The 13,965-nt window shown below is 37.5% G+C and overlaps 1 protein-coding gene across 2 annotated transcripts in view; it reads right to left on the bottom strand.

The window, feature by feature from the left end:
* Positions 1-13,965, bottom strand: part of LOC110164091 (protein tyrosine phosphatase receptor type F) — a 288,692-nt gene that overhangs the window by 28,535 nt on the left and 246,192 nt on the right. For both annotated transcript variants that reach the window (XM_020929120.2, XM_020929118.2), the window contains 3 exons: positions 13,667-13,790; positions 11,330-11,505; positions 330-449 (listed from right to left, as the gene is read on the bottom strand). In XM_020929120.2, the coding sequence (XP_020784779.1) occupies positions 330-449; positions 11,330-11,505; positions 13,667-13,790 (420 nt within the window). The remainder of the gene's footprint in view (positions 1-329; positions 450-11,329; positions 11,506-13,666; positions 13,791-13,965) is intronic.

The raw sequence follows: 13,965 nt of genomic DNA on the forward strand, positions 1-13,965 counted from the left end.
GACACTGCGATATCACGATATTTCGGTTATTGTTACATCCCTAATAGAAATCACATGATTAACTACTTGTGAATTTACCTTACAGATATATAATTTCATGATAAAGTAGGAAAATCTGGCTCTTACAAGAATGACATCGTCTCATTCCCCAATCTGAAAACCACCAATAAGTCGTTGTTTTATAAATTAATAATTTGCCTGACTTTGATCTTTCTGTGTGCCTGACATATGTGAAACGTTTCATGGTGAGATAATGGGCCAGTAACCTGTGCAGAGGAACATTTTGCTTAGTGCACATGTTAGCTGTAATGAAAAATGGCAGCCATTACCTTGTAGAGGGCGAACGTGCGCACGCTGTAAGTGGCCAGCTCCACTGTGTCCAGCATGGTGACCTGGATCATCCCATAGGTCTCTGTGCCCCGCGCCGGCCAGTACTGGTCACACTTCACCTGGTGCAGGGAAGGAGGGAGGGAGAGGGGGAGAGAGGTGAAGATGGAGAGGGAGAGGGCAGGGTGAGAGAGAAAGAGGGAAGGAGACAGGGAAGGAGATGGTGGAGAGAGAGAGGGAGATGGAAAGAATGAGAGAGAGGGGTGAAAGAGAGAAGGAGAATGGGAAGAGAGAGGCAGAAAGACAGAGAGGAAGAGGGGAGGTGATATATAGAGATAGGAGTTATGAAAGAGAAAGGCAGGGTATATGAAGAGAGAGGTGAAGATATAGAGAGAGGGGGGCAGGGTGAGAGAGAAAGAGGGAAAGAGATGGTGGAGAGTGAAAGAAAGAGAAGAAATGGAAACAGACGCAGACAGTGAGGGAGAGAAAGGAAAGGAGAGAGAGATGAAGATAGAAAGCACGAGAGAGAGGGGTGAAAGAGAGAAGGAGAGTGGGAAGAGAGAGGCAGAAAGAATTGGAGAAGAAGAGGGGAGGTGATATATAGAGATAGGAGTTACGAAAGAGAGAGGTGAAGATATAGAGACAGAGGGCAGGGTGAGAGAGAAAGAAAGAGAAGAAATTGAAATAGAGGCAGAGAGTGAGGGAGAGAAAGGGAATGAGAGAGAGGTGAAGATAGAAAGCACGAGAGAGAGGGGTGAAAGAGAGGAGAGTGGGAAGAGAGAGGCAGAAAGAAAGAGAGAGGTGATATATAGAGATAGGAAAGAGAGAGGGAGAGGACAGAATAAGAGGGAGGAGATGAGGAGAGTTGGAGAAGAGAGAGGGAGGTGAGGAGATAGAGGAGAGATAGCACAACGTCAGCAGTGAAACATCAAGCGTGAGGTGCAGTGACTTGTTAGATCATTGATTAACAAGGAACCACATTAGAGGGTCACTGTCCATCGTCTCATTAAAACAGAGGTCGCCCACGGTAACAGCTCACGCCTGTATTTGAGGCGACTTTCAAAGGGACAATAAGCCGAGGCCCGTGTCCCTGACGAGGCTCTGATCATTTGTAATTAGCTAATGGTTGGGCAAATTTACAAGCCTTTGTCATGTAAGCTATTGTTGTTGATTGGAAACTGATTTGATTAAACTACATTTGTTCCATTTTGGCATGGGTGGTGGACAGATGGCAAACAAACTAGACAATGCATTGTAAGGAGTTTGAAAATATTCTGGATAGTGTGGATTTTGATAATAAGTGAGAGATTTGATACTCCACCAAGTCAAATACCAAGGAAGAGTATAAAAAACAGCATTTATTTAGACAATAGAATGTGATTTTCAACATTAAATCATACTTTCTTTTATATTACCATGCACTAGATGTGGGACCAAGTCTTTGTTTTGCAAGTCTCAAGTAAGTCTCAAATCTTCGACCTCAAATCCGAGTCAAGTCCCATGTCAAATACAGGCAAGTCCAAGTCGAGTCTCGAGTCACTGGCTCAAAAGTCTAGCCTGATACATCAGCCGGTTTCACTTCGTGGAAACAGTCTGACCTCGCAGCGTTAGAATTCGTTCACTCGATGGTAGGCAGGTACTTTTTAAAATTTAACCAACCATCGCTGCTATTTGGTCATGATGTATGTAATGTGCTGTTAACAGAAATATTTTTTATCTCTTAAACTTTTTCCAAATCCCGTAGGAACAAGGGCAATAACATCTTCCCCCTTCATAAAATTCACCAAACATTCTTGTTGTTCCAGTTTTAAATTGTCGATTTTGGGACTCTTTGCAGATTGGCTGGTGCCCAAACCCGCACTTCCAGGGTTTTTGCAAACTGTCTAGTGTATTCCGATTCCTGACCCAGTTGCTGGAGAGAAATGAAAGTCCAAGTCATCTTCTTTGAGTTTCAAATAATTTCAAGTCTTTAAACAAAAGTACCAAATATATCTTAGATTTTTGCAATTTCTATGATTTTTAAGATAAATTGTGCTTAAAAAAAAATCATATTTATATTTGAGTATTTATAGAGTATATAAGAGTTTTAGAAATTTATTTAATAAATTTTTCATTTTTAAACGTCTTGACAAGATCTTACTGTGAATCATTACGGTCAGAATAGAAATAATTCAGATTTAAAAGTGCTTCTCAAGTCTTCTCAAGTCACTGACCTTCAAGTCCAAGTCGAGTCCCAAGTTTTAGTCCATTTTATGAAGTCAAGTCTCATGACCTAAAAATAGCGACTCAAGTCTGATGGGCGTATACTAGTCTATGTGGTCTCATGCTTGTTCTGATACAGCTCAAGATCATTCTAAAGCTATTCAGGAAAGGTTAATTTCTGTCCTGTGAATGTGGCTTTTTATTTTTAGTATTGATACCTTCTCAAATAAGTATCTAGTATCTATCCCTCTCTTGTATTTAAAAAGAAAGTAAACAGCTGGTATTCAAAGCAATTCATATGTTTTCTAGACAGAGATATTTAGCGGATACCCATGAGTTTCAGAACGTTAACAATTTAAGACTGTTGGAATAGTGATTAACAATTTAAACCAAAAAATTACATCTTCTGTATGGTATAAAACAGGAAGCCAAAACACACAAATAAGAACAGTTTGGAGGTTTAAAAGTTTAGTGCCAACGATGCAGTTTGGTGATGATTCAAAGTAAAAAAAAAAGGAAGTGAAATGCCTTGAATAATGTTAAATCTGCTTGTTAGGTTGGACCACCTGGTTTAGTGTGTGCACAGGGCTCACCTCCGAACACAGAGCAGCGAAAATATCATCAAATTCCCACTTTGCAAACTCATTTCAACCAGCGGAAGAATTTCACCAGATTTCACCACGCCTACGTTTGGCAATAGCTACAGAAGTTAAATGGAAGCTGCGCGGTTTGATCCAACATTTGAAATTCACCTCAAGCAGTCATTTAGGGGGGATTTAAAACACTGGCTTTTCATCAGCAATAAAAAGACGCATGTGCAGATTTTCAGAAGACTTAAAAATGTCATATCACCAAAGTTTGGAAACAAGTTTTGGTATGCGGGAATAAATCAATTTAAAGTTGTAAAAATGAATACAATTTTCAGAAAACTAGTCATGGATTTCAGCTTCTTGTAATATGCAACATTTTGAAGAGTTTTCCAATTCAAAAGTATTATTTGTTTGAAATTGTTAATCGTTATGGCAACAGTCTTTGATTCTCATCCAAACCCAGGTAGAACGTAGTCATGTTATTACAAAGTTGACGCTAATGAGACTTTACAATTTGACCAGAAAGAACTAAACTTCAAAGGTGAGCTGATTTGTAATGTTAAATAAAATAAAATTATAGTCACAAGGTAGTAAGCATTAGCCACAATTTTTTATTCAGTCACATCTTTTTGGTTGAAAAACACCTAAACATGACGACAAATGCGTGTGTGGATGACAGGCTCCTCAAAATGTTTAAATCAATTTTGCATGTTTTTTTTTATTAAGATTTAAGACCAACTTTTTGACAGTGTTTGCTAATGTGTGCATTGTGTCATCATGGTAACTACAGGTGTGCAAAAATATTAAAATATCAATATATCGTATTGTTTAATGTGATGATACAGTATTGATATCGTGGGCTGCTGTATCGATATATCGCCAAGAGTATTTTTCACAAAATTATTTTCTTACAGCACTAGTTTTGTTGCTTGTTTAGAGGACAGAAGCTCATTTATGCAACACATTTGACATTTCACACTGTCGATGAATAAAATGGGCGATTCTCATATGAACTTTGCACAAGACGTGGTTTAACAAAGCCTTTTAGTATCACAGCCATGATTTAGCTTTTATTAAATCGTATCAAATCGTTTTGAAATATATATCAAACTGAAAGTGCACTGTATCATATTGTGGCCTATGTATCGAGGTATGTATCATACTGGCAACTTCTTAATGATACCCAACAATAATGGTATCTGCTGAGCATTCTGCCATCGACATACATGCACAACACCCCCAGCTTGAAGTCACTGCTATGTATAAATATAGTCAGTGAAGAAATTGTTGTATATATAGTTCAGCTGTATTCACAATCAGAGTATATGTACTTTCTAATGCCTAAAATGTGACAGATTTGTATTAACACAGGTGGTAAAAAAAAAAAAAAGCTTGGGCATTTTTATCAATAACAGTTTTTATAGCACATTAGTTTAGTAAACGCGGCCCAAAAACGCAATTTAACCCAGACACTCCTCCTCTCCCGTTGTTTCATTTTCTCCTGCCATCGCCACAAACTGAAAATACAGCCCCTGTCCCTGTGTTATTGTTGCTACAAGCGTCTCTGGCTCCTATTGATTTGGACACATAATATAGCCCGAGATGTGGCACAGGTAGGCTAATCGTATTGATGGAGCGGTGCAGAGTTGACATTTGCGAGCCACACCTTTGGCAGCCTCCGTCAGCTCGACCCAAATCGACAGAACACAAAGCGCTAAATTTCACGGCGTCGCATTTCACCTGAGTCCTGACAGGTCCTATTCAGATGCACTGGTACAAAGAGCCAGACATACTGTGTGACTGATGGAGCACGCTGGCAGAATAAACATATGGATTTAGCAGTCACTAACGTAATGAATAAGAGTTGGAAGTCTGCTGGTACATGCGAGGCCAAGTGACATGCACATAAGAGGTTATTATAAGGTGAGTATTTTATGTTTACATAAAGCATCTGTCTACAACTATTATTACAGCACTTCAAGCATAAAAGGGCGAGGCTTACAAGTGCACAAACCAGCAGATTCGCTATAGAAAACAAACTGCCTTTGAATGTGTACTGATTATATAATTATTCTGGATGCTCCTTCTTGATCCCCTGTGTTATTTTAAGTACAAGATTTGTTAAAAATAATCTATTTCAATCTAGGGCTGTCAGAAATATTGAATATCAGATACTAATCGACACTAAGTATAAGACCACATAGACTAATTTTACGCCCATGGCCAGCTACGGAACCTACCCAAAAGACTGAGGGATTACAGATATAACGCCACACGGCAATATAAAAGAAAGTACTATGATTAATGTTGAAAATTACATTGTACTGTCTAAACAGGAGTCTATTCCTTTGTATCAAAATTGAGGATAAAATCCTGACAACACTAATTCAGTCACAATTATCAAAAATACTGTCATCATTATAATGGATGGTATAATAGATTAGTCTTGCATTACGTTCTATACATTCTAAATTGGGGTTTAAAAATTAAAAATAACAAATATGTATGACGTACTACTATTTTAAGAGTGCATTAAAACAGTATTTAAATGTCTTTCCTTGACAAAGATGTTATAATTAGCTTAGTTTAGTTTTATACTATTCTCTTTTTAAAAGGCACTATGTGTAACGTTTCTGGTGGAGGGCCTGCTACCTAGACTGATTCATCAGCCATTTTCACTTCATGGAAACCATCTAACCTCACAGCATTAGGATTTGTTCGCTCAATGGAAAGCAAGTACTTTTTTTATTTAACCAATCACTGTTATTTGGTTGTGACGTATGGAATGTGTCCCGTAGGAAGAAGGGCAATTATGTTTTTCCACTTGATAAAATTCACCAAACATTCTCTTTGTTCCAGCTTTAAATCCTCTCGGGAATCGTTGGCAACACAGAATGTATGGCTTCGTCTGCATCCTTCTCGACCACTTCATTTACTGTTGTGCTGTACCACAAAAGGGACCCAGACAGGCGCTTGAGTTTGACGTCATGGCTTCATTGGCCATTGCGCGGTCTACAACTTCCGGGGTTCTTGCAAACTGTCTAGTGTATTCCGATTCCTGACCTAGTCACTGTAAATTATTGCTGCTTGGCCTGAAAAGTTCCACCGTAAGGCATTAAACTTATGTCCATGGAGACAAACATGCGACATCATCAGGCAAAGTTACAGGTCAGATCTGTGGAGAGGCAATCCCGCTCACAGTCAGAATGCCTGTCAAGTATTTTTGAGCTATAAAACCACCTGTAACTGAATAAATGTCATACTGTGGATCATTCCAGACGGAGCAATAACATTTTTAACATAAGTTACACAGCGCACCTTTAATTCTCTCCTTCTCTGCTATCTCAGTCTGACATTGTCCTTATGTTTGGGTTCCCTTTGACACAGTGCAGCAGGTCCCTAGAGGTCGGTGCTGCTGTGATGTGCCTCTGCTTTGAACCCTGCTCTCTTATGGTGTCACCTCAGCCTTTACAGAGGACACAAGCCTCTGTAATCTGCACGCACGCACACACACACACACACACACACAGCACACACACAAACCCCAACGCCTTTGCTCTCATTTCAAATCATGACCTTTCACTTTTATTTATTATTTTACTGAGGTCTAATGATAAACTAGTGATGGCTGTTGCTGCTGCTATTGGATCTCGTCATTTTGTGTTTGGCAGGCGAAGGGGTCGGCGGAGGTGGTGTGGTGGGGAGGTGGTTTGTAACAGCTGTAAGAATAGAAACTGGCATCTGCTTGAGTAATGTCCATGTAATGTTGTCAAGAAAGGGTCTGTGAATGATATGAAGTCAAAATATATGGCGTTTATGATGTATGAATATAGTGAGGGAGCATAGTAGACCAATGTTTCTCAACACTGCTTGACCAGACTAGCCCATAATTTTTTCTCATGCTCAGCTACTAGTCAAATAAATCAACTTTCCTAGTAATAATACTGTCAAAAGTATCGAAAATTTGACACTAATTGATTAAAACTAAGACTAATATCAAAACTAGATACTCATTTGAGCAAGTCACATTCATAGAACACAAATGAACCTTTCCTGAATTGCTTTAGAATAATCTTGAGCTGTATCAGAAGTATAAGAGTACATAGACTTGTATACGCCCATGGACCACTATGGAACCTACCTGGAATACGGTGAGATTACAAAGACTGTATAGTAATGTAAAAGAAAAAAGAATTAAGGTTGAAAATCACATTCTGTTGCCTAAAGAAAGATTCCATAGTCTTGAAATGGTCTAGTCTATTGCCAGTTATTACTATTTCTCTTTTGTTTTAATGAAATTGATGTCCAAAATCATCCAGAACATTCATAAGCAAGCACTGCATAGCCTTAATACACTGTCTGTACAAGTTGGAAGGACCAAGTCATGGAAAATAATATTGTAAATAATTGCCAGTGTTTTAGAGAAAGGTCAGACATTTGGAAACCTTGAATGTACGGGTCATTAGTTTCACCATTGACCTTTAGCCCACATCACTGGAACCATTAGTAACTGGCTGATCATCGACCATAACCACCATGAGTCCAGTTTGTCTCAAAAGTAATATTATGTGAAAAATACAGTTCTTAAATGTTAGCGTGACATTTTAGATCTGGTGAGGCTTGGACTTATTAAGATGACAAAACTAGATATACACTGTTTAAAAATATTGCACGTGCTGGCATACACCAAGTTCTATGTTCATCCAATAGCTGTTTTCATTGAAATGTGTATGTATGTATGTATATATATATATATATATATATATATATATATATATATATATATATATTATATGATTAGAAGACATATATTGATTAGAATTATGAATTGTATCTAGAATGAGCCCAGAAAAAGTAAGTGACACTGCTAATAGGGGGTCTAACAACAATAGAATTTTAATTTCTAAATAATGTTAATATAGATACAGACTAATAGGGCTACAGACCATTAAAGAAATTACTGATTGAATAAAGACATGTCCTGCCGAGTGATTGGTTGACTAAAAAGGGGAAATGGGAGAAATTCTCAAAACTACGTATCTGATCAAAACTGTTCTCACAAGACTACAACTGCATGGGTTCATGCAAAAAGCAACTATTCATGCAAAAAAAAGTACTACAAAACAGTGTATTTATATAAAGACAGATTCAGCTCTTTAATTTTACATATAAAGACCAAATCTTCAACTACTCAACTCAATAACTGTCCCATATAAATCCTTATCCTTAAATCCATAAGTCGACTAATACAAATGTTGGTTGACTAAGATTCCATGGACCGATCAATCGATTAAACAATGAAAGACTGTTTGCAAAAGTAAAAAAGCAAATACATGGCAATAAAAAATCTTTAAATAACTGATGTGAGAATCATTTTACAATGTTTTGATGGTGAAGAAAAGAAAATCAGTTTGACTATCTGGCAGCACAATAGCACAACACTAGGACAGTAAGGAAATGTATTATCAGATCGAGCTGCTTATTTTTCCAAGAATAACGAAAAGCTATCCTCTCTTTTTAGTCGACTTTGTACAAACCACTTTGGTGATTCTCAGTGGAGCAAAACACTGAGCTTTGTTCCATATTGATAGTTCTGGTTCCCAAATTATTTCCTGCATGAGAGCTTTGAAATCAGTCTTTGTCTTGTCTAAATCATTACCCGTTTTCTCACGTCTCTCTAGATTAAAAATTATGAAGTTGTGATAGCGATTTCTTAACAAAGCGCTTTGAAAACAAGTTTGATTTGTCTGTGACTTTCTGAGCGTTAAGATATGTTAGAATGTTGTTACCTCAACAAAAACATATAGTTGTTTTGTTTAATTCACACATTTGAGTAATCCTTTATTATTAGTCTGTCTACATCTACTCAAGTTCCAATTTGTTATGCAATGAAGAGGTAGTTTTCAAGTTAACAAGCTCTTTTTACCTTTTGTTTAGTAGAGATTGGAAATTTCAGAGCTGAAATGATCCAAATGATTCTAGTGAAGGTGTTTGGAGTTTAAAAACACAGTGGAGCACTTCCTGTATTACCACATGACATCACAAGGTACAACAAAGTGTTGTTTTTTTTTGTGTGAGAGAAGAAAGCCTAATTACGCAGGATTTGTGTGTTAAACATGTGTGAATGAAACAAAACACAACTCCAGGCATGTTTGTGACGAGGAAACAGCATTATATCACAGATCATAAAACAGCGTAATATTGGCCAAGTATCTTCCTGACTGGGGCTGTATACGGATTTATCTTCCCCCGAAGGTTTTATCAGTGCAAGGTAATTAAATAAAGCTAGGCCAATTTTGAATCTTGACTTGCTTTGGATTTGTGGTTTTCATTTTATGATTTAGAGAGTATTTTTAGTAGCGCAGAGTTGTTGGGTGACGATCCTCTTAACGCCGTCTTCACAGAGTTTATTGTGCAGCCGTGACTTTTAAAGATTTGAATTCACTGGGAGCACAGAGCAAAATTGAAATGGAAACAAACACTGAACTCTGAGTGGGAGTGCTATATGCTATTTTTGTTATTGGAGATAAATTTGCTTCATATATTTGGTTTGTAAGCAACTAATGTTTTGTATCAGGATAGTCTTAAAACAGGTTTCATTTGGATCAGCCTCGTTTTAGTCTTATTTATGCGTGTTTGTTGCTTCTAATGTGAGGAGGTCTTGGAATAGCAGCATTATACTCGAGTGAGAATGCAAGGTTATTTATAAAGATATCACCTTTTTATCTGAAAGCAGACTTACATAGTCACTTACGTACAAGGGTAATTATATTAGAAGACCTAATGAACCTAATCTGATTATTTATTCATTCATTTTACACTAAGGATTGGTAAATGGCCACACATTTTCAGGTATTATAAGTTTGCATACACTTATTAAAGATCCACTATGTAATTTTTCACTCTTGAAGCAGTTTGTTGCGGTTTGCTGCCTTTTTGCATTTGTTCAATTACGGGGAGTTGCTCAAAAATACCTTGACAAAAATGCAGTTTCACTATGAGCGGGATCGCCTTTCCACAGATCTGCTAGTCTCCATGGACACAGATAACTTTAATCTAAATCTGTGGAACATTCCGGACAAAGCGAGAACACTGTCATGTCCTGAATTTGTGAATGATTGTCTTCGCATCATTAAAAAATCATTTAAAGTCTGACGTTATTTAGTTTGCAGTTCAAACCACATGAATAGTCACCGCAAAAGCCCAAAGTAGTGCACTCGAGGGGGGAAAAAGCTATAAAATGGCTGCTGTAAGCTGAATACACAAAAGTATTCAGAAAACACGCTGAAACTTTAGTGAGTGCTGAAGACACATGCAGTGATAGTGTCCATAGAAAGTACTCTTTGAAGTATTTGCGGCTTTGATCAGACTGACAAATCCTGCTTTAGACCGGGACTAGACCTCTATGCCCTGGGCTTTGTTTTCTGCTACGAGACGTCAACATACATTAACATACAGCACACATGTCAGTAACCTGAATACTCAGCTTCCATAAAGTGTCTGGAAAGTCAGCTTTGATGGCCATTTCTGTTTAAAACGCGATGTTTTACCCAAGCCCATGTGACGTCTCCCGGCTGACTGCTCTGTGATAGGAGGGGAAGGTGTAGGAATATTGTACTAGAATTTAGTGTGTAGAAATGGCTCACACATGTCAGTCTTTTTTCAAATTTTGCATACATTCTTTCTCATTTATTCATCATGTTCCGTCCATCTTTATAATATTTAGCAATATTTGGTAAGACGAATTTGTCCAACTATCCAAAGTAAATAAACAATGAACGTAAGAGAAACTCCATACAGTAAATAATACCTTTTTGAGTGATATTGCCTACAAATTTTAAAAGGCTTGGATGAGAACTATAAGAAAGTAATTCCCAACAATCTGCCATTTCATCCAATCAAAGAGAGGGAAAAAAAAAAAAAAAAAGCTCAATTTTTGGAACCCAGCCCACCCATTCAGAATCACTAGTTCGCGTCATGTTCAAACGCCAAGACAAACTCCAATCTCACTCACTTCTCATTAGTAAACCCAACCTAATTCAAACTAATTGTGTTGCTGTGCTGTTTCTAATTAATATGGTGTATAATGCATGCAATTTCATTTCCAAGTACTCACTAAACCAACATGTCATTAAATATTAACTGCTGAGGCATGAACTTAATTAAATCGCTTGTTGTTGTTGCTGTGGTAATGTGTTTTTGGTACATACCCTCGACTTCTCCTCCAGTCTGGTCATCATAACTATAGTATTGGACCTCTGCTCCCACACCATCCTCCAAAAGTCGCTCAGAGTCTCCGGCAGTGGACCTTGTGTTGCGATGTACGCGTTTTGCTTTCGATATCCGTCTATGTAGTTCGCGTTGATGTAGTCGCTACCAGGAACGGCTGCAAGAGAAAAGAATAAGAGATTGTATTTGGTTAAAGAGAAACTGTTGTGCAAAATTGACTTTTCAGAGCTTTTAAACATGATGCAGTTGTTCTTTTCTCATTTGCTCTCTTGAAGTTGTATTTGGAATGATTTGTGCATGTCTGAGTAATCTTTATACTCCTGTATTCAAAACATTGTTGCTTCGATCAACCCCTGATGTCACCTCTGTACTTACTTCTTTCTCCAATTTTCTTTTCTTAATTTGTGATAAACGTAGAATGAAATGAAAAATGGCACTCACTTGCATGATGTGACGCTATCCATCAGAGGAGCTGACGGCTGCACGTTGTTTTTTTGTTTTTTTTGTGATGACGTTTACAGAGTCTCCAGCTCCCAGTTTTCTAATGTGTAATCCAGCTGACTTGTTTCTTTTATTAAGTTTAGATCAAATTATAGCATAATGATACAAGGATGTTAAAGATTATAACTACATAGCAGACACAATGTCTTCTTTAAACCAATAATCAAGCACTACTACAATCAGGGATATTTGAATGTCTTTTCATGCAGCTTCACACATGTCCTTGGTCAGTGTTGATTTCTATATATAGAGCCTTCATTTTTTAATGCATGCGAGCTACATCCCTCCATATAGTAAGGTCAGGCAGTTAGCATACTGTCCTTGTATTTGGAATAATTTGTTTTTGCATTTTTTCCTCTCATTTTGCGGAGGGGCTTGATGGATTATTGTCAGTGAAGCAGTATTTTCTATACAGGAGACATTTTCTGGATTTTCTGTGTCGTTGTATCTTAAATATATGGATGTTTAAGAAGAGTATGTGGAATATGAACCAGCAACCCTCTGGTTTCTAAATGAATTAACCCACTGTATTACTGCCACACATAAAAATGGTAAATGAGCTAATGTTATTTTGAAAAAAAAAAAAAAAAAGCTAATATGTAAAAAAGTATGACCATTCAATCCAGTGTCAGATTTAGACAATTAAGTATTTAATGTCATCATTGACTTTACCTCAGTACATTATCAGTAACAAATATGCCAACATGCCCGGTTTGGACATTATGCAATACTGTATTTATTCCTTTTAGCAATCTAAATCTGTTTAGCCGTCATTTAGTCTATGCATATGCTGACAACAGGACTTTGTCAGTTTGCCAAGTGACTAAAAAATTGGCATCTGTTAATTTACAAGTCTATAGGGTGGCCGTTTTCCCAATATTTACATATTTGCACTGCCAACAGAGCAGACATGTGTAAATAGTTAATATTGTCATGTTTATTTATGCAATCCAGTTACCATATGGTTAGTTTTGCCCTCATGTATGTTTTGCCCTTATTTTAAATAGTAAAGATATATTTTTTTTATGAAACGGACTTCTACCTTATTAACTCACATAAAGGTGCTATTATTCATCATTTAACTTAGACATTACAAGCATCCTAATTAGTCACTGTGAGTGAGATTATAGGTAATTTTCACATCTTTCAGGTGACAGAAAGGAGTTTCCCATCACTGTAATGCTATAGATAACTAGCATGCTAACTGTGCACCTGATTATTGGACAATAAAATGGTTTAGAAATAGATGCAGACAGTACACAGTCTGACTTATTTTGACATGAAGAGCTGCTTATACAATATATCTGCAATGTGGCAAGACCAAAAGACTTAAAGGTCCTATCTTACACAAAATGGATTCTTGTGAGCTTTAAGCCATGTTAGGACGTTTTTACCTCATTAAAAACATACCAGGAGTCGTGTTTTGTTTCACTGAGTAACCCTTTATTATTAATCTGCATCTCCAAGGCTCAAAATGCTTCGTTCCACCTTGTGATGTCATGAAGCAATAGCAGGATTTGTGTGTTATAGAGGTGTGAATAAAACAAAACACAACTCCGGGTACGTTTTTGATGATGAAACAACATTATAACAGAACTGTGTAATATGTGCCCTTTAAATGATATTGGTGAAGTTAATATCACACAGTACGGCTACTGAATCTATTCTTCTTATTGTACTAAAGCTGCTTTTTGCTTTGTCTTTTACTTGGATAAACCCGAGGCTTGGAAAAGTTCCTGTCCAGTTTAAGACATTCTATATTTCTGTCAGACATGTTGAAATGTGGATATTTGGGCTGGAGTGGCTGCTGCACTTACCGTCCACTGAGGTGAGCACAACTCTGGAGTGGTCATAAGCGATCACGTTTGCATAGCGGTTCTTTGGCTTGTTCACTTCCATGTTGGAGTTCTCCCAGGTAAACTGCTGGCCCGGATCAATAGACTATGAAAGAAAGAGCACAACACCAAAGGCCAGTAGTCAAAAACTGTGCTATAAAAAGGTGTATTGAATGGGAAAAACACAGGCGTACATTTAGGTTGGAAGTGGCAAAGATGAAAAAAAGCCAGGACCAAAAACCTAAAGGGACAGACTGTTCCTGGCGTGAGCTGCGAGCTAT

This window comes from Boleophthalmus pectinirostris, unplaced genomic scaffold (assembly GCF_026225935.1).
Source record: "Boleophthalmus pectinirostris isolate CB_2022bp ecotype Guang Dong unplaced genomic scaffold, ASM2622593v1 HiC_scaffold_16, whole genome shotgun sequence".
Taxonomy (NCBI): Eukaryota; Metazoa; Chordata; class Actinopteri; order Gobiiformes; family Gobiidae; genus Boleophthalmus; species Boleophthalmus pectinirostris.